This window comes from Remersonia thermophila, chromosome 4 (assembly GCF_042764415.1).
Source record: "Remersonia thermophila strain ATCC 22073 chromosome 4, whole genome shotgun sequence".
Taxonomy (NCBI): domain Eukaryota; kingdom Fungi; phylum Ascomycota; class Sordariomycetes; order Sordariales; family Chaetomiaceae; genus Remersonia; species Remersonia thermophila.
In genome coordinates this window covers 1,201,054-1,220,961 of record NC_092220.1, presented here as the reverse complement: position 1 = coordinate 1,220,961, position 19,908 = coordinate 1,201,054, and the positions used below count along the sequence as shown (strand labels likewise).

General features: G+C 60.6%; 7 protein-coding genes across 7 annotated transcripts; 4 read left to right on the top strand and 3 right to left on the bottom strand.

Moving 5' to 3' along the window:
- Nucleotides 1-1,811: 1,811 nt before the first annotated feature.
- VTJ83DRAFT_4463 (uncharacterized protein) lies at nt 1,812-2,927 on the top strand (the record flags this gene model as incomplete). The annotated part of the gene is made up of 1 exon (XM_071010955.1): nt 1,812-2,927. The coding sequence occupies one exon, from the start codon at nt 1,812-1,814 to the stop codon at nt 2,925-2,927; it is 1,116 nt and encodes a 371-aa protein (XP_070865913.1).
- Nucleotides 2,928-3,691: 764 nt separating this feature from the next.
- VTJ83DRAFT_4462 (uncharacterized protein) lies at nt 3,692-5,011 on the bottom strand (the record flags this gene model as incomplete). The annotated part of the gene is made up of 2 exons (XM_071010954.1): nt 3,692-4,480; nt 4,547-5,011. 2 exons carry the CDS (start codon nt 5,009-5,011, stop codon nt 3,692-3,694), a joined length of 1,254 nt encoding a protein of 417 aa, XP_070865912.1.
- Nucleotides 5,012-5,802: 791 nt separating this feature from the next.
- Nucleotides 5,803-6,594, bottom strand: VTJ83DRAFT_4461 (uncharacterized protein; the record flags this gene model as incomplete). Its single annotated transcript, XM_071010953.1, has 4 exons — nt 5,803-5,923; nt 6,016-6,117; nt 6,220-6,434; nt 6,514-6,594. The coding sequence occupies 4 exons, from the start codon at nt 6,592-6,594 to the stop codon at nt 5,803-5,805; spliced, it is 519 nt and encodes a 172-aa protein (XP_070865911.1).
- Nucleotides 6,595-9,460: 2,866 nt separating this feature from the next.
- On the top strand, nt 9,461-10,471 carry VTJ83DRAFT_4460 (uncharacterized protein; the record flags this gene model as incomplete). Its single annotated transcript, XM_071010952.1, has 1 exon — nt 9,461-10,471. The coding sequence occupies one exon, from the start codon at nt 9,461-9,463 to the stop codon at nt 10,469-10,471; it is 1,011 nt and encodes a 336-aa protein (XP_070865910.1).
- Nucleotides 10,472-12,096: 1,625 nt separating this feature from the next.
- VTJ83DRAFT_4459 (uncharacterized protein) lies at nt 12,097-12,862 on the bottom strand (the record flags this gene model as incomplete). Its single annotated transcript, XM_071010950.1, has 2 exons — nt 12,097-12,677; nt 12,781-12,862. 2 exons carry the CDS (start codon nt 12,860-12,862, stop codon nt 12,097-12,099), a joined length of 663 nt encoding a protein of 220 aa, XP_070865909.1.
- Nucleotides 12,863-13,847: 985 nt separating this feature from the next.
- Nucleotides 13,848-16,547, top strand: VTJ83DRAFT_4458 (uncharacterized protein; the record flags this gene model as incomplete). Its single annotated transcript, XM_071010949.1, has 1 exon — nt 13,848-16,547. The coding sequence occupies one exon, from the start codon at nt 13,848-13,850 to the stop codon at nt 16,545-16,547; it is 2,700 nt and encodes an 899-aa protein (XP_070865908.1).
- Nucleotides 16,548-18,052: 1,505 nt separating this feature from the next.
- Nucleotides 18,053-18,597, top strand: VTJ83DRAFT_4457 (uncharacterized protein; the record flags this gene model as incomplete). Its single annotated transcript, XM_071010948.1, has 2 exons — nt 18,053-18,337; nt 18,418-18,597. 2 exons carry the CDS (start codon nt 18,053-18,055, stop codon nt 18,595-18,597), a joined length of 465 nt encoding a protein of 154 aa, XP_070865907.1.
- Nucleotides 18,598-19,908: the final 1,311 nt, after the last annotated feature.

Sequence of the window (19,908 nt, the reverse complement as noted above, 5' to 3'; positions counted from 1 at the left end):
GCTCAGTGATGGTGCCGGGACTCGGGGTTTCCAAGGATGGAGGTTGCTACGAAAAAAAAGGGGGGTCATGAAAGCCACAGGAGAGGATCAAAACAACCAGAGGTTGAATACAAGGGTGCAAGGAAAAACGAAGCTTTGTTTATTTTTTTGAAAAAAAAAAAAAAAAGGAGCCACCACCACTAATGCCGCTGGGATGGGTTGGATGGGATTACAGGAAACATTATGGCCATGGGATGGTTCTAGTACGCAGTACACAGGTGCTTGCGTGATTGGGTGATTCCCGGGACAGGGGATTGGGTAATTACCCAACCACGGGTTGTTGTTGTTGTTGTTGCTTACTCTTAATGAACCATGGTATCTTCCAAGTGATAGTTAGGTATTTACACCTTTCTGTTTCACCTCAACCCCAAGGAACCAAGGTGGTACTTTAGGTACCTTCCAGTACCTCACATACCTATCGTGCCTAACCGAACACATGATTTGTTTAGAATGCCTGGGCTTGTCTCGGGTTCGTGTACCGTACCCTGAGGCAGCGGTGATCCCTGTTTTCGTGTACGCCGGGGCCTGCGTACCTTAAGGATGCATGGATGTCGGTGGACATGAAACAAAACCAGCCAACGTGGGACATTGAAAGCATTCGCCTGACCATCGCACACCGCAGCGGATCAAACAAACAATAAAGGCTGGGGAAGTCGCTGTCGCTTCCTGGAGCCCATGATTACGGAACCTTTTCGTTTGAATCCTGCGCGCTAAAAATGTGGCCTTTTTACATGTCGAGAGATGGACCTCGGCAAGTGGCGTGATTGTGGGATGGATCGGACGATGCCAACTTCGCGTCGCCGAGAGCCCATCCACGCAGCTTGCTTTGAAATCCGACTCCCATCCGCCATCTGCCCATATCCCTCTCTTCGGTAGGATGGATCACTTCTGTGACTGGTGGAAGAGCGCACCTTTGATGCCGGTTGGTTCGCCGATGGGGAGCCATGGATGAGGGTTGGCGTTGCATGACTTGCAGACGCGGCTAGAAGGGTAGAAACTCCACCGCGTCCAACCTTCACGTGTTGTTGTCGCATTCGTCGCTGAAGAAAGAAGGGGGAACGCCGGCCGCATGGGGGCCATCGAAATTCGTATCATGCCATCGTCGAATTGCGACAAAGGCCACTGTGAGCCAAGTCGAGGCATCCGATTCCTGGATCGACGACCGAGATCAGGAGCAAACCAAAGAGATCGAAACAGACCTCGATGGGGTGGCACGGTGGGTGCATCTTTATACGCTCGTTCCACCGGTCAGGCACGCCGAAATGGGGCGCCTTTTCTCCCGCCTGCCAGATGGATCCAGAGGGGCCGTCTACCACGCGATCCCGAAAGGGATCAGTGCATGGGTGATCACGTCTTGGTGGCCTGATTCTTCTCCCGAAGCCCCGGTCCATCGAATCAGCACATCCGCCGTCTTATTGCGACCCTCGCACCACCCTTCCCTGGCCTGACGGCCCGACTCGCGCCCGCCCTCCATGTCCGGTTGGCCGCCTTGCCTCTCCGTCTCCGCTGACAGCACCGCCCTGGCAACAAGAGCAGAACATGTCCAGCCGTCGCCGGGTCGAGCCAAGTTCCACATTCCCACCACTTCCACGCCGTTGTCATGGTGGTGCTCCATCACGACGCAGCTCTCTGGCCCTCTTTGAATACGCTACCTGACGCTGTCGGATCCGAGGGTCCTGGAGGTGACTGGGAGTTGCCTTGATCCAGGCTGACCGTGCCACCTTGACCAAACCCCAGAGAAGGCGACTCTGCGGAGCCCCACGAAAGCACCCATGCGCGAGGAGGCGAGGATCAGGCGGCGTGGGCTGCATATCATGGACCTGTGCAACGGTGACACCGGCCAGGAGCCTCCACCTCCACGCTCCGAGGGTATAAAGCCGTCCAGGAAGAGACACCACGGAGCCACCGAGGGGACGGACCAGGACAGCGAGGCCGAGAGGGGCGGCGGCAAGCGAAAGCGACCGGCAACGGGGACAACGACAAGAGCATCATCGTCATCATCATCATCATCATCATCATCAACAACAACAACAGCAGCATCAGCAGCAGCAGCAGCACCACCACCACCACCACCACCATCAACGCAGATATCCCCATCATCTTGCAAGCCCATGAGCACCTCCCGGGCCAAGGAGGTCAAGGCAAGCTCGCCCTCCAGCCCAAGCTCGGGGGACGAGGACGAGGCCGACGAGATCGCCGCCCCGAGGAGGAAGCAACTAACCTCAACCCAGCTCCAGAGCCAGCGCAAACCCAGCAGCAAGAAACCCGCCGAAAAGCACAAGGACAAGGGCAAGGACCCCAAGTACCACTCTCGCAAGCGCCACAACCTCGTCGAGCAGCAGTACCGCCTGCGCCTCAACTCGCAGTTCAAGCGCCTGCTCGACATCCTGCCGCCTTCCCCGGAGGACGGCCCCGCCGCGATCGCCGGGGGCGACCTCCCCCCCACAGCGACGGGCCTCCGCCCCCCCGGATCTCTCCCCTCGCCGCAGGGCCAGCCGCCTCCGCCGCCCGGCCGGGACGCCGCCGCCGCGGCGGCGAAGCGCGGTCCCAGCGCGTCCCCGACCGATCCCGGAGCGGCCGCCGGCCCGCCCGAGGCCGAGGCCAACCCGGACGAAAGCGGCGACCTCCTCCCGCGCCGCATCTCCAAGGGCGAGGTCCTCGACCGCGCCCGTCGCTACATCCAGCTGCTGGAGCGCGAGCATCGGAGGCTCGTGGCGGAGAGGAGGGAGCTGGAGCTCATGTGGGCGGAGGCCGAAGCGGGCGGCCAGGGTCCCGTGCCGAGGCTTGGCGCGGCGGCTGGGAAGCTGGCGGGAGGGTTGCTAGGGGCGGGCTCAAACTTGCCAGGCGGTCTTGAAGCAGGAGCAGAAGGAGCAAGCGGCGGTGGTTAGTAGGAGCGGGAGCGGCAGCGCCGGCGGCGGCGGCGGTGGTGGCGGCGGCGGCGGGATCATCCTGCAGAGAAAAGCCGGGGTTGTTTCTGGGTCCGGACGAGAGAGATGGAGGGGTGAATGGATGGATGGATAGGAAAGGGTGGGGACGTGATGGAGTGTGGTACACACGCTTTGGATTCTGCATCCTTGACTATGATGAGCCTCCAGACGGGAGGGCGGAGCAGAGGAGAGAGAAGCGGCGGGAAGTCGTTGAACTCTGGATTGCGAAGGAGCAACCTACATTTAGGGGGGCTGGAGAAGGATTTCGTTTCTCTGGCACAAGCTATGTATCGTGTACTTATTACTCAGGTTGTCTGGGATGCTGGAAGGGTACGGAGGCTTTAGGGACGGAGCTGGACAAGGTAGGTGCAGGAAGGCTTGCGGACTGGTGGCGCTGGAGGTGGGGCTTCGGGGTTGATGTCCCTATGGTGTACGGAGTATTATATAGGTATCTGCATGGTTTGGCTTTCATGACACGCGACTCCCCGTCTGCTTCTCTTCCCGAAGGCACGCATTGCTCATGTAATGGCACCTCCCTTCAGAACGCCAACGGTATGAGTTCACAAAGAAACCAAAGCTAGGCCCCGGGGTCATCCATTTATTATACTACGTTCTTGTATCCACTGGCGGAAGGGAAGGGGGTATAGGATTTACAAATCATCATCGGTCTGGGCCCGGATTATTTCCAAAGATCCTCCAAAACAGCACCACAACAAGCCACCAAATCATGAAGTCTTCTCCGTGGTCGAGCTTTCACCTCTCGCCTGATCGTTTTGTGCCGCCGGTTGCTCCGCCGGTTGCTCCGTCGGTTGAGATGGCGGCGCGCCGCGAGAATGACGCTTCGAGCCCCGAGGCTGAGACGACCTCCGGCGATGGCCCGCCGACGTGTCGGCCACGACGACCGGCGCGTAGTACCCCTGGAAGCCGGGGTTGACAAGCTGCGGGGCCTGCAGCTCGGCACCCTGAGGCGCAGGGGCGTAGTAGCCCCCGTACAAGACCGGCGGCGGAGGCGGAACCGACGCCCTGCTCCCAGCCGCCGGGACAGCATATGCGACAGGAGGCGGATAGATGGGATACGGCGCCGCCCCGGGGTAGCCCGCAGCACGCGCGCCGGGGGGCAGCGAAGCGCGATAGGCGGCTTCGCTCACGGGGACCGGAATCAGGACCACCTTCTTCTTCTGGGTGTTGATCTCGTGCGTGTCGACGCAAGCGCCGATGAACAGGACGAAGTGGATGGTGAGAAGGATGCAGTTGAAGGCGAGGAGGGCCTTCTCGTACGAGCGGCTCTTCCGGAGCAGCTCGATGTACCGTTCCTCCGGGTACTCGTACTCGGCGTAGTAGTAGTCTTCGTACGTGTCGGTGGCGTAGAAAGACACCACCATGACGGCAAAGACGGCCAGGATCCAGATGAAGAGGTGCAGCGCAACCAGAAGGCCCGGGTGCATGCCCACGCGGCGGCTAGAGCGCATCGTGACGAGGAGCTCGAGCGTGCCGACGATGACGGCGAGACCGGCCTGCGGTGGTCAGCGGGCATATTTCCCGGGCGTTGCGAGGAAGGACAAAGGGCGGGAAAAACGTACCGTGGCACCAGAAATGCCAAACTCGGAGTCTATTGGATACGTGCTCCACCAATACTGGGTGTCGCGGTACGGCGCGTTGAGGAAGCCCAGGCCGATGCAGATTCCAAAGATGACGGCCGACACGACGAGCGAGAATGACACCAACGCCAGCTTTGTCAAGTGCCACTTGGGATGGTAAGGACGCGGCTGTCGAGGCGACAGAGGAAGAGGCGGCTGGGGCTGGTAGGGCGTGTACTGTACTCCGTACGACGCCGGAGGGACGTGGGGTCGCTGGCCGCGGGCCTTTTCGTGATGCGGCGGGGGCAACGGCTGCAGAGGGATCGGAGGAGGCGTCGCATTGCTCCCTTGCTGTTGTCTGCGGTCCTCTGAGGGCTCTCGAGTCGATTCGTTTTGGCTCTGGGGCGTTTCCTGAGCCCTGCTGGACTCGCCCCGCGATTCGGCCGTTCGGGTACTGTCGCCGGCCATTTCGTCCGCTTCCCTTTCCGACCGCGGTGAGAACTTGCGCAGACTGTCAACTTCAACGTCGTTCCAAACGGGTTCAAAAACGATAGAACAAGACAAAAGAGCCCAGTTTCGAGGAACGAGCAACAAGAGAAAAAAGAGCGACGGCCAAAAAGAGCGACAAGAGAGAGAGAAGAGAGAGCGTGTGAGCACGGCACAGGCCTGTCAGCACTACGTGGGACCGCGGGCCACTTTTAAGATTGCGATGAGACTGTAGCGCTGGTGGTGTCGCTCCTTTTAGATACTCTTGGCATCGACCATGGGCGCGGGAGGGCCGAGCGACGGTAGCTGAAAGAGCTGCAGAGGGCGGCGTGCCGAGGGACAAGGGGGCCCCGGCCCGCTTCTGCTGAGCTGCGTGAAGGAAAGTGTGGAGACGTACCAAAAGGTGCAGCGTGCTGCGTAGGTCACAGCCAACCTGAGAGAAAGCAAAACAAGACCAAAGAAGGAGGGTGACGTGACGTTGGGGTGGGAAAACGAAAAGGAACTTTGCGAAGCCGATTGCGCTGGAGAAACGGGGACGAGAATCCTTTTTATGGAGGCGTCTCGCGTTCCCGCGCCCGACCGTTTGGCAGCATTGTTTTCTCCTCGATGCGATGGTTCGAGCTCATTTGGTCCAGGCAGCCGTCCCACTCACAAGGTCCGCGCAGAAGCCGATGTCACTGAACAAACAGACTCCAGGCCAACGCCAAAAAAAAAAGAAAAACAGAGCCATAAAAGTCCAAGTGCTCCACAGCCCGGGCACTTCGCAGACGTGTTTACTCGCGCTGAAGAACCACCACCAAGCCCATTATGCCCAGCATCACCGTCTTCAGCCACGGGTGTTCCGACAACATGATGGTGACATAGCCGACAAACGGCATGTAGGCCACGACGCTCCTATGTGTTGTTCTTTTGTGTTAGCCTTGGGGCCTGGCAACGCCGTAGCCGAGAGGAGCCCTGCCATCCTGCAGGATCAGGCTGCAACGTACCCGACAATGTCTTTCCTAGTAAGATAGTCTTGCCCGCGGGCGTAGAGCTCCGTGTCATCCGCGGCATTGTTGTCGCCCTTGGTCAACAGCTTCGCATCGGGTCTGCGCATGTCCCGTCAGTGCTGCGCTCAATGCTTCCGGTGATTCGGTAATTCGTAGCTGCTAAAGGGGGGAGGAGCGCCCCCTCTCGGTGGTGCCACATACCCTGTCCCAAACTTCCTGACGATGCGATGCACGATGGGAATTTCCTTCCCCTTGACGTTGTAGACAACGACCTCGCCGACGTTGGTCTCCTCAAAGAGATTGCGGTTCCACAGGAGCAGCAGGTCGCCGCGCTGAAAGGCCGGCTCCATGCTGCCCGAGAGCACGACGACGATGGGCGACGGCGAGTCCGTAACGACCGAGAGACCCTTCCACATCTGTCACGAAGGACGACAGTCAGCAAAAGCAGTTCCGTGTGGAGCTCAGGAGAAGGAGAGGGAGCCTCGTTGGACGCACCATGAACGCGGTCGAGAGGATCAGGCCGAAGTTGAGGAGCTGCGCGGCCGCCTGCCGCGGGTTCTGGAGGCTGGAGAGCATGGCTGGAGCTTTCTGGATCGTCGGCGTTGGAGGTCGAGCGGTGAAAAGGGAGCGGAAGGGGGGGGGAGGGTGGCAGAGGTCGTGGGGATGTCTGCGCCGGCCCGGTCAACAAGGCAGCATCTCGAACTCGAAGTCGTCTTTGGAACAAGCTTCCTGCGACTGGGGCAAGTTGACCACGGTGTTGGTGTTGCATTGAATCGCTGTGATTGGAGCGCGGCTTCAGGAAAAGTGGACACAGCCTTGGACCCACCGCGCCGCCTTGGAGATGGGACCCGATGAGGTGTGGGGCCGAGCCGTTCCAGGTTCCAGCTTGGCGCCGGCCGGGCAGGAGCTCGGGCAATCGACCACGCCGGGAAGGATTGGCTTCGAGGACATACCTTTTCGGTCCCGTCTTCTCCATGCTCCGTTGGCTCGGATATCACTTCAACACTTGGCGAGGGGTTGGCTCGGGTTGAGAGTGGCAATGTCAACACGTGTAGCAAGCCCTTCCCTTTCGTCTGGCATTGGCCCTGCGCCAGTCGACGGCGACGTTTGCCCCGGAAGGCGTTTGAGAAAAGGCGAGCTGGCCCCATGCGCAGGCATTCTGGTCTGCTGTTTCTCCCAAGGGTTTGGGAGTGCTCAAACTCACGACGGCACCCTTTCCAGAATCCACCTGGATCTTCTTGCTTGCCGTTTCTGCGAACGTCTTCTCGATCCAAGGCCCGAGAAGACTCTGCTCCTTTCCATGGGGACCAGTCGGTAGGCATGGCTTTGGATCACACGCCCGAGGCGCACAAAGAGCTTCCTGCGGGGCGATGGTGAACGAGAACCGCAGGGCAGGGCCAATCCTTTCCGCGTCATGTATGGCGTACATTCTGGGCCACCATTGGCAAAGCATGGGCCGGCTGCCCGTGACCCATACATTCCCCTGCTCCGTGGTAGAGGCTTCCAAATCCATGATGAGATCTGCACTCGTTGGTTCGGCGCAGGAGTTCACATTCACGCATCACATGAACGAACCGGTTCTGCGGGCTTACTATGGTCCCGGTCTCGTCTTTTCTATCGTCGACTCGTTGCCGAGTCGGACAGACAGGCTGACTTGTGACCAAATCTGCCTCAAAGGCCGGTGCCAGGTCCCTTGACTAACTGGAAACGGGAGCGACCCCCACAAAAAGACGAGCACACGGGAAGCAATGCCTGAGAGGTGGCTCAGCAAGGGGCTTTCTTGAAGCCGTGATGCAAGCCATCGCTGGGACAACGTCAGGACAAGCAGTGGAGGTGGTCAAGTGGAACATTGGGGCGGGGCGAGAGGGGCGACGCCACCGAAACGAAGGCAGAGTTCTGTTGTACGTATTCTCATTTCATGCTGCGCACGCTGCATGATCCGTCCTTCACGCCTCCAAGCGTCGTCGACGCTCCAGGGTGCGTCAGCACCGCCCGGCCATGAGGGGCGAGGCATTCGCTTTCCAACACCGGATGTTTAGGGGATACGTGTACATGAGATGAGGGGTTCGTGCCCAATCTTTACCAAGCAATGTGTCCCTACGAACTGATCCTGCGAGGGTGGCGGTTGGTTCCTGATGCTGATGTTGATGTGGACGTCATCGCCAGGGTTACGCTCAGGGGTGGTGACAGGGGTACCTAAAGCCTTGGCCCCACCCCTCCATTTTTAGGGCTGGTGAACGGTGGGGAGCCTCGGGCCTCCAGAATCCTCCCCTCATCTTCCAACCCATCTCGATCGGACAGCATGGAAGGACATCGATCTGGCGAGAAGCAATGATCATGAATGAACGAGGCGGTGATTGGGGCCTTTGCAGCCTATCCCACGACGAGGCTGTGTTCTCCCAACCCAGCCCAAGGTCCTCTCTCACTGGACGTCGCTGTTCACGTGTTCCGTGCGATGCAAACGCTGCTCCGTCCAGCCAGAGAGCAGATATGCCCGGCAGGCTTGCATGGTGATTTGTCACCCAAAGAACCAAGACGGCCAATCTTGATGCTGAGGTCTCAGCCAACGCCAAAGTCCAGGGAAGAGGTCCGCGGGGACCAAGAGAGGCGGGGGGGGGGTTCCGAAGCAAGGCTGCTAGCGTTTCGTAGAGACGTCTTATGAGGGCCCATTGCTTTTGTTGCATCGCCGGTCTTCCGTGAGCGAGCGGCTCTCCGTCGAGAGCCCCGTTTTGAAATGGGGCCGAGAAGGTCCCGGCCCGCCGGCAAGCCATTCACACCAGCTCACACCAAACATGGACGGCACTTCAAGGGCAGCCCGACACAGCGTCCGTCAGCTGCATCCAAGGCCTCCAGCCGCCCGTCAATGCCCAATGAGCATGCTCCACGGCTTCCATCATGTCGCCGGCCTGTTTCCCCCGGATGCGGACCCCAGGCACGCACAGCTCTGCGTGGCACACCCCCTCACCAACCACCACAGCGCAACATCGCGGACGCAGGGATAAATAGATCGCCCACACCCCCCCACATCTTGACCTTTTCCCTTCTTTTCTTCCCTCCCCCCTCATCACACAAACCACGGGTGTCGCAAAGCTTGTAGGAGGTTGTCTCATGAGTCTTGCTCGGAGATAACGCCGCCCGGACCCCGACAATCCTTTTTGTGCGCTCTCTCTACCCCCCCCCTTCGCTCCTTTCTCTCCTTTCCTTACCTCTCTCCTCTCCGGTCCTTCGTTTCTTTTTCGTCGCTCTCTTATCAAGCCGAGAAACCGGCGGTGACCGTCTTTCCCATTTCACCGCCGTGTCTTCTCTCATCCCGCAAGCCATTAAAAAAACACCACCCTACGACATATCCACCGAATCTCCAACAAATCCTCGTCGGGCCACGGCTGAACCCGTACTACATCGGCCCCCGGCACGATCCGCGATCAGCAGACGACTCGCCAACATGTTCAAGCGTTCGTTCCGAGGCCGCGACGCCCACGCCTCCCACAAGGAGGCGTCGGCGACGATGGACTCGCAGCATCGGGTCGACAAGTCGGCGAGGTTGACGACGAGGAAGGGCTCCGCGCGGGATGCCCAACAGAAAGCGTCGAAATTGCAACGGTCGCTCCGGGACGAGGAGGCCTCGCGTGCCCCGGCCACGGCGGAGCCGGCGAAGCTCGGTGACAAGTCCCTCGCCCCGTCCCCCATCATCACCCTGGTGGTGGGGTCCGAGGGGCGGCTGTTTGCAGCGCACGAGGACGTGCTCTGCCAGGCTCCTTTCTTCGACAAGGTGCTGCGCGGGCGCGTCGTGGATGCGCAGAACCGGAGGATTTCGCTTCCGGACGAGGAGCCCGAGGTGTTCAGCGCCGTCCTCGAGTTCCTGTACAAGGGCGACTACTACCCGCGGCTCCTGCACAACAAGCAGCGCGGGTCCTGGGAGCTCGAGGACTCGCTCCCCTGTCGTCGGGTCACCCCTCACACCACCCCGACGATCCACCACTCCCCCCAATTCAACAACGGAGGCGGCCGCGCAGGCCCCAGCCCCCAGATCCCCTCGGCTGTCGAGGCGACCGTGTACCTCTCGAGCATCGGTCAGCACCTGCTCCGCGACACCGTCATCTACTGCACCGCGGAGCGCTACGGGCTCGAGGAGCTGAAGCGCCTGGCGCTGCGGAAGCAGGGCCTGCAGACGGGTATCGACGTCGGCACCATCCTGCGCAGCGCCCAGTACTGCTACGGTCACACGCCCGACTCGGACAGCCGCCTGCGCGCCCATTACCTGGCGCTCATCATCCGGTGCCGCAAGACCTTCAAGCGCAGCGGCACCATGCAGGCCGAGATGGAAAAGTGCGGCAACAGCGACGTGTACGGCGACGGCAGCGGAAAGCTCTTCTTCGACCTGTTCGTGGCCATGTGCAACCACCTCGACGACGTCATTGAGGCGAGCAACATGCGCACCCCGAAGACGGTCTGAACGGCCGGCTGCTCTGGCACACGACGGACGGGTTTTCTTCTGTTTGGCGTTCCTGAAGGCGCAACCAAGGCAAGGAGAATGCATTGTTTCTTTCGAATGAGTTCACTGGGTTTCTCTTCGGGGCGGTTGGTTTTGCTCTTCTGCACCGCTCGACGTCCGGCGTTTTGGGTCCTTTTTTCTCCACAACAAGCTCCCGCGTCTTGCATCAGATTGGAAACACCATTGAGGAGTTTCTTGACTTCTCACGAGACGGGCCAACCAATTTTGCATCCAAGATCTGCGGAGCCGAGAGGGGCCTAATACCGCCGATACACGACGCGAGCGTTTGCAACGGAAACAGAGCTCACGCGCAAGGCTTGCCTGCCCCCCTCTCGTTTCCCAGTTTTCTCTGTTTTCTGAAAGATTTCTTGCGTTTTCTCGGGAACACCGGCGTTGGTCTCTGAGACTGGCGTTTTCTTTCTTTCCTTTCTGGTTTCCATCACCCCCGGCATGGCTTGGGAAGGTGAAGATCCAGGGAGGGGAGGGAGGAACTCAAGTTGCAGGGACCACGAAGATAATGGATGGGTTTTCTCACCAAACTCGGCGTCCGACCCCGACAAGATACACACGCCGTTGTCAAAACTCCAAAAAAAAGACCGCATTTCGACATCGAAGCACCCCTCTCCGGACAACAACCATGGATTGTTTTTCTTTCTTTCTTGCTCTGTCTGCTTTCGCTGGGCTTTGGGTTTTTTGGGATGGGAAACAGGCGATGACATCTCAGCTTTTGGCAAACTTTCCCTGGCGTTTGGAAATAGAACAAGGGCTGGAGTCGGAACCGGATACACCACTCAGACTGGACAACAAGACGGCGGTGGAAGGGGGGGTAGGGTGGGGTGGGGTGATTGAGAAGGTTGAGGAGCAGGAAAGTTGATGCATAGACACAACTCTTCTTCACCTCTCCCTTGCACCCTCTCTCCCTCCCCCCCCTCCACGGTCGCAACGGGCAACAACAACACCACTCAAAAGCGCGCTCGGCCGCACACGCATATGTCGACAAAAACACCAAAAAAAAAGGACAACAACACAAAAACAATCCGGATGATCATGGTTGAGGGAGGGGCGCAACACCCAGGGCGGTGGGTTTGGCAACAACTAGACTGCACGCATGCCTACACACACCCACCGCCCGCCTGGGTTGGCAAGCAGCGAGCCTGCAATGGTGCTGGCAACATTCCGCCGCGCGGAGCGGTTTGGGCAGTCACTCGTTTGTAACGACTGATGATGATGACGACGATGATGAAGACACGAGGTTCAACGGGGCTTCTTGATGAAGCCTCGGAAAGGCTGGCTTCTTGTAACAGTATTAATCATCGGGATTTGGGCCGGGACTGACTATCGGTGCTGCTCTGTCCTGGCCTGGGTCTTGAGCCTGGCTCTGTGCTGTGCTCCGCTGGAAGGGGCTAGGTAATGGGAAGTTTGGCCGCCTCACGTTTCGTTGCCGTTGAGCGTGTGTACGTGTTTGTCATGATTGCCATGCATGCTGGATTTGCTTCATGTCGATTCCCGCCTCGCCTCGCCGTCGGTCATCCATCCGTTTTCCTACCCTGCTTCCATTCGAACCAGGCTCCCCTCCCTCCCCCTTATCACTCTGCCCACTTCACCTCCAGCCCGCCAAACTCCGCCACCAGTCCCTCCGCAACGCCCTTCTCCGGCCTCGCCGCCATCGCACTCACATCCACCTCCCATTCTTCAAGCTTCTCCAGGCCGAATACCCAGCAGATCTCCCGCAGCGGCACCTTCTCCTCCTCGCCGGTCTCGGCGTTCCGCACGAGGCGGTACACCCACACCCCGGTGCCGTTGCCGTCCTTGTCCTTTTCGACGAGGACCGTGGTCCAGCCGATCTCCTCCTGCCCGGCACCGGTAGCAGCAGCAGCAGCAGCAGCAGCGGGATGGAGATCGGCGACGGACCAATCCGCCCAGCTGTCGCACGAGACGGTGGAGAGGCGGGGGCGGGCGTTGTAGAGCTCGACGCCCGTCTTGATCCACTTGGCGGGCGGCGCGGCGCCGGCGTCCCCGCGCCGGCGGAAGCTCAGAAGCAGGCCGGCTTGGTCGTACTGCGCGGCCGGGGCGAAGTTGAAGGACAGGCGGGCGGAGCGGAAGCTGGCGAGGGGCCCGGCCGTGCGGAGAGCGGCGCCGCTTGGGGAGGAGGGGAGGGCTGTCGGGGCTGGGATCAGAGGTCAGTACGGGACTCATTGAGCTGGTCTGACATGCGTTTGCACGGGATGGATGGGCCGTAGGTGGCGTGGTGGGCTGGTTGTCGCATATACCATTGAAGACGTTTGTGGTGGGCGGCTTGCGCCAGATGTCGGTGCCAGGAGCGGCCGTGATGGAGAAGGTGTTGGACGGCATTGCGAGGGCGTCTTTTGGTCTCACCAAAACCAAACTCAGAGGACCACGGGTCGGGAGCGAGAAGGGTGGGAATCACCGTGGGTGGTTATATATATAGATAGATTTATCTATTGTATTTCCTATTGCACAATAGGAGACTGGAAAACGGCGGCTACCAGAGGTCGGGGCCGTGCTCATCCCAAGACCACCGTCAGGAGCCGGCTTCGGGCAAACCCGAAGTGGATGCTCCGCCATGATGAACTCTCTCTGACTAGTAAATGGCCGACCGAGCATGCATCTTGGGAGGGGCAGCCTAGTGTTTGGCGGTCCGCTATGCCGCACTCTTTCCGGATTTTTTCCGAAGGGATGCAGATGTAAGCAGGGCTGCCACACGCTGTGATGATTCAAGCTCGACTTGGGAATCGTCGATGCGGGAATGGCGCAGGGTTCGACGGCCTGATGCGCTTGGATGGCTCGCATGGATGACACCCGTGGATGAAAACGTAAAAATCGTGCCTCAACGAAGACTTGAACGGCAGGCTCTCCACCCCTGCTCCGCTGATTCAGCCGGTCTCCACAGTCTGCAGCGATTTTCAGGTTTTTGGCTGCGCCCACCCACCCCACTCGGCCACCACGATGATTTTTCAAACCAAGTCCCGCCTCGACAATCTCTGCCACCAGTATCCCCCCCCCCCGCCAGCTCTTGGCTTCACCTCACCAATCGTCTTACACGCTTCGCTCATCAAGAGTTTTCTTCACGAGACCGGCTTGGAAGGGGTTTGGTGGACATTCAACAGAAGCACGGTAACGGCCCAACTTGAGGTCCTCGCGTGCTGTTTGGCTTGGTCCGACCTCGCTCGCCCCCCCCATCGCCCCTCCCAGTGACTCGGTTGCGTACTCCGCCTCATCGCTCGCTCGCCATCACGGCTCCTATGAAGCAAGGTCGAGGCTCTCCCGACAAGCCCAACGCCGCCTTGGATCTCGTTCCATCAGCAGAGCGTCCAAAATGTCATCAATGCCCATGATCAAGTCCGGCAGAGGCCCCGGCAAGGCCAAGCCGAAACCCCAGAACCGCATCAGCCGGATCATGGAGCGCGAACAGCGCATCCGCGAGAGGTCGGTCGCGTCGGCGGCATCGGTCGACACGCCCGCTGCCCCCGCCGCTCCGGCTGCAGGGTCGTCCAACCGTCCCAAGTGCCAGAATCCGCAGTGCGACAAGTCGGACGTGCGGGACGGTGCCTGCCAGAACTGCGGTCGCGTCGTCTACGAGAGCAACATCGTGGCCGAGGTGACCTTTGGCGAGAGCGCCAACGGCGCTGCCGTGGTTCACGGAAGCTACGTCGCTGCGGATCAGGGAGGAATTCGCCCGACGGCCAGTGGCATGGCCTTCCGTCGCATCGCTGGCGCGGGCGCCAGCGAGGCGCGGGAGCGCAGCCTGCGCGAGGCCAAGCAGCTCATGAACCAGTTCGCCCATCAGCTTCAGATCGCGCCTCACGTTGCCGACAAGGCGTTCCAGCTCTACAAGGTGGCGGCCAACAGCAACTTCATCCAGGGCCGTCGCAAGGCGACCGTGGCGGCCGTCTGCGTGTACGCCATGTGCCGCAAGGAGGACAACAACCGGGTCATGCTCATCGACTTTGCCGACATCATCAAGACGGATGTGTTTCTTCTCGGCCGCTGCTACAAGGACCTGCTGGCCACCTTCCACGACCTCAAGGAGGGCACCAAACCCATCATCATCGAGGATCTCATCTTCCGCTTCGCGAGCAAGCTCGAGTTCCTCCACGACACCAACAAGGTGGCGCTCTCGGCCGTGCGCATCGCCCAGCGCATGCGCCACGACAACATCACCCACGGCCGTCGCCCCGCCGGCATCTGCGGCGCCGCCATCATCATGGCCGCTCGCGCCCACAACTACCGGCGCACCGTCCGCGAGGTGGTGTACATCGCCAAGGTCACCATGGCCACGTTGCAGGAGCGCATGGAAGAGTTCGCCAACGTCCCGTCCGCGCAGATGACCATCCGCGATTTTCACGAAGCCGAGAAGCTGCCAGAGGCCGCGGCCGACCCTCCGTTTGTCATCAAGCAAAGCAAGGAATGGCAAGAGAAGCACAGGAAAGGACGAAAGAGAAAGGCAGCAGCCGTGGCCGGCGAGGAGGGCGGCGCGGCGGAACAGCCCCAGGGCTCCCCCAAGCGGCAGCGGGCCGACGCCGAGGGCCGACAAGCATCCACGCCCTCGGCATCGACCCACGCATCCGCTCCCGCCGGAGGGCAACCGCCGAGCGCCATCCCCGTCGACCCGGCTCTGCAGAGCAACGATGCGGCCTCGCAGGGCCCCACGCCGGCCGTCGACAAGGACGGGTTTGCCGTGCCGTTCCGGAAGCCCACCGCCGAGGACTTGACCATCGCCAACGTTGCCACGGCCGACGACGACGGCCAGCTGGAGGAGCTGGCCAACGAGTTTGGCGATTCCGAGGAGGGCGAAGAGGACGAGCCCGACGAGGTGGAAGTCGATCCGAACAGCGAGATCGCCATGGCCGCCGCCCAGGGTATCATGCTGCCAGGCATGGAGAGCATGCGAATCAAGCCGAGAGAGGCCCGTCCGGGCCCGGGTCCCGGCCCCGGCGACGAGCAGGACGGCGATGGCGAAGGCGCTGGCAAGAAGAAGAGGAAACAGAGGCCGAAGCTCGTCATCGACGAGGAGTGGGAGCTGGACGAGTCGAACCTGGAGCGTGAAATGCAGCAGCATCTCAACGACCCGGCCCTCATCGGTGCCTCTGCAAGCGTGACCCGGGATATCGAGCAGACTCGGGAACGAGAGGCTGCCACCCAAGCGAGCCGGTCTGCCCCTGCTCCGGCCGCGCCGGCCGCAGAAACGAACAACGCCGCATCGGCCACGAGCCATGAAGAAAGCAACAGCGCACAGCCCGAGTCGGCCGCCACCACCACCACCACCACCGCTGCCGCAAGCACAAGCACACCCACCGTGCCCTGGGTCACGCCGCCCTCCAAGGTGTCAGACGACCCCATTGTGCGCGAGGACGAGTTCGCAGATGATCCCGAGGTCATGTACTGCAAGCTGTCCGAGGAAGACGTTCAGCTCAAAGAAATGATCTGGGCCAATCACAACAAAGACTACATGCGCAAGGTCCAGCAAAAGATTTTTGAGGCCAAGGTTTCGAAAAACAAGCCGACCAAGCCGAAGCGGCAGCGCGCGCGAAAGCCCCGCATCGGCGAGGGCCAGGCCATGCCCGCCGGTTCCGCTACCGAGGCGGCCCAGAACATGTTGCGGACGCGCGCCATCAGCACCAAGCTCGACTACTCACGCATGGGGAATCTGTTTGAGTTCTCCAAGAAGGGGCCTGGGAGCGCGTACGGCGGCACGACGACGGCGAGCTCGGTCGGGAGTCGCAGCGCGTTGGCGAGCAGCGCCGGGAGCGACGCGGGGAGCGGCAGCGATGACGACGGCGAGCCGAACGGCGGCGTCAGCAGCCTGAAGGCCGCGGCAGCCTCGGCGAGGGAGAGGCTGGCGAAGGCGCTTGCTCCTCCAGGGGACGAGGAAGACGAAGAAGAAGAGGAGGAGGAGGAGGATGCGGAGGACGAAGAGCCTCCCAACGGCTTCGGCGAGGACGACTACCAAGAAGGAGGAGAGGAAGAGTTTGATCCGTTTGGGGATCACGACGGGGCCGACGACTACGATGAGTGAGACAGGAGGCTCTGTACTGTGTACGCGCGAGCGTTGATCCCCCATCCGTTCCGGCGTGCCAAGGGCACGCTGGGATGAAGGGCGGTGTGATACCCAAGACCCGATGGCGTGGTGTGCTGTGTATAGTATGTAGAACGGGACTGGGCAACCTGGAGGGATTTGAAACAGGCGCCATGTGTTTGGGCGGCGGACGTGTTTGGCATTGGAGACATTGGAGCAGGCAGGGGAGGGGAGGGGCCGTTACCCGATGGTTCTTTAGCGTGGATGGGGTGGTGGTGATTCAAGGGCAACGGTATTTTTTTTTTTTTTTTTTTTGGGAGGGGGGGGGGGGGGGAAGAGGGTTTCACTATGCTGAGACCATTGCAACCCAACCATCAACCATCTGGATGATGGGAGTTTTGGTGCTAGGTAACCGGAACGCTGAACGCCGCGTTCCCCCCCGCTTCCCGCCGAGACGGATCGGAGGGGCGGGAAGCGCTAGTTAGTTAGCTGCTGACGTTGACATGCTTCAACATTGCCTTGTTGGGTAATCCACAATTGTAGCCGATGTAGCCGATGGGTGAGGTCGTGTGCGCAGCGTCTCGTTTCTCCATGTGGTCTGCGCACATGGCACATTGAACATTACACATTGCACATTGCACATTGCACCCCCACCAGCCACCACCCACCGCATACCACATACCACATGTCACCCACCGCCCGCCATGGGGCCCCAGGGCCTTTGGGATTCCTCGCGGGACGCCACCTGGGGCCAAAGTCTGGCCGCACCCCTCCATCCTGTCCTCAACTGAAGGCACTGGACAGGGAGAAGACGAGGGGGGCACGTGCAGTGCCCAGACTGCTCCCCCTGGGATTGTTGGGGAGGATGCAAGAGGAACAACAGTCGCATTGGCCAATCTGGGCGATATGACGAGCATCAAGTGACTCCTCAACATTTTATGGTGGCCCCCTTCGGCCCGCTCCAATCGCATCCGAGTCAAACAGCCGGGGACACCCCTCTCCGCCCGCCCTCCGCCGTCCAACCTGTCAAAAGCTGCTGCTGCCAGCTGAGATCGGAGTCCGGCTTCGATGCATGCTGGGGTTCCAGATCCTTGCATGGCTGCTTTCTGCGTTTCTTCCCTTCCCTTCTAAAAAGGGTAAAAAAAAAAAAAGAATATTATTAGGTGCTTCTCCCATTCACATTGGCATCCGTCCCTCCATCCCCGACCTGATACCTGTGCCATCTGTCCTCCTACATTCCAAACCTTTCCAAAGGTTGGGTGCTTACCTCGCGTATCCCTCTCCAATCCTCGTGAGCTCGTTGCGGCTTACTACGACAACTCCAATTCCAACACGTGCGCGCGCGCGACTCTTTTTTATTTGGTCGCTGTCCCGGGCTACCGGTATTACTCCTCAACAAAACCACCACCACCACCACCACTACTACTACTACTACCACTACCACCACCACACCGCTCTACCTACCATTGCGGGCAGCGATTGCTCGCACAGCTCCAACAAATATCATGGCACCAACGGCCCCCACGGCTGCCGCCACCAAACGGCAGCCCTCCTCCCTGCCGCCCACCACCATCCCCGTCACCCAGCGGGCGTGGTCCCCCTCCTCCTCCGCCTCCTCCTCCCCGACGTCGCCAACCTTCCCAGCCACCTTCCAGCATGACCTGTCGGCGCCTTCTCTGCGCCTCCCCACGACCTGGCGCTGCGGCGCCTGCGCCCGCCTCAACCCGACCCTCGACCTGCTGCGGCCCCGTCCGGCGAGCGACGGATCCGTCGCCCCGGCCGGCGACGACGTCGACGACCACGGCGGCGCGGGCGCGGGCGCGGCGCGACGAGGAGGCCCTGGCGCTGCTGCCCCGCCCCGTGCCTCCAGGCCATCTACGACCAGAACGGCGAGCTCTACCTCTTTTGGCGCGACGACCCGGCCGTGTCGGACCTGAGCGTGAGGAGCATGTGGGAGGAGGCGAGGTGGAGGGTGTGGAAGGCCGGCGGGGAGCTGCTGCTGGCCGAGGGGGATGCCGTCGGGTCGTCCTCCTGGAGCGACGAGGACTGACCGAGCGGGCGCGCTGCTATAAGTGCTATGGCTCTCTGCGTACGGCGGGCTTGAAAATCGTACGTTGGGGGAAGGGGTTTTCTTCTTCTTGGTCCGCGTGGATTGGATTGGGTTTTTGCGAGGGCGGCGTTGGGGAAACGGCGGACGTGGGTGCCGGCGCATGGGGTACGGGGTACGGGGTACGGGGTACGGGGTACGGGTATCATGAGATCATGAGTGAATCGCTGGATCGAAGTCTCTCACGATTGGTTCTTTTTTTTTTTTTTTTTGTTTTGTTTTCAAAAAAAAAAATGCCGTCACGATATCTGCTGCTACTGCTACGACTTGTTTTTGGTTCCCATCAACATTCAGCGGAGGTGGTTTAGGCCAACCCTTTGGAGGGCCAATTCGGGAATCATTGGGATTCCGTTCGAATGAATCAGATTGGTTGTTTCCCTTTACGTCACACCCAGAAGCTGTGAAACAGTGTTTCACGAAACTCTCCGCCGCTATAATTATACGCAGTCTAGTACTTTACACACACCTCTGCAAATGTCTGGCCGAATCCCTGCAGCATCGACCACGCCGTGCCCTCCAATCCCTCAAGGCTCCTCGATGTCCACGAGCGGCCAGCTGATGCCCTTCTATCGGCCGCACCCGTGTTGTTGCCCAGCCCGGCGCGGGCGAAGAGGCCGACGGCAGTGTTTTCGACGGCACGCATACGCAGCATAGACGAGATCGGCGCATGTTGTTCGGCGCCGAAGCGCGACGTTGGGCGATGGGTCAATCAATGCCTGACTCGTTCTTGGTACAGTACAACCGAGACAACAAGCAAGCGAGGCACAGAGCAAAAGAGGAGCAACAGGGGGGGGGGGGGGGTGGCAAAGCACCTACCATGCTCCTTTGCGACGGCTCCAGCGCGATGCGCCCGTCGTGCATGACGAACCAGTCCTGCGAGGGCGTGCCGTTGGCGCCCGTGTTGACGTGCTGTGTACACAGTACTGCGTAGATGTTGCCCATGGCCCGCCAGCTGCCTTGCGTGCGGGACACGTGCAAAGCGGCTGTTTGGCATAACTAACTCCCATCACCACGGCACGACGTGCTACAATGCCGACCGGGCCACCCCCAAGCCGGCTCTGACGCATGAGACGCTCCCCGCCCCTCGACGCCCCGATCAAGGAGGGACACCCAGCTCACCCTGCGGACCACCCGCCCACCGTCCACGCACCACGGCGTGCCGTTGGCCCAGCCGGATCTTGCCAGGGCCGTTCTCGAGGAGAGATGGGGGCGTGGACGCGGACCGAGGAGAGAGAACGATGGTCTGCTCGACGC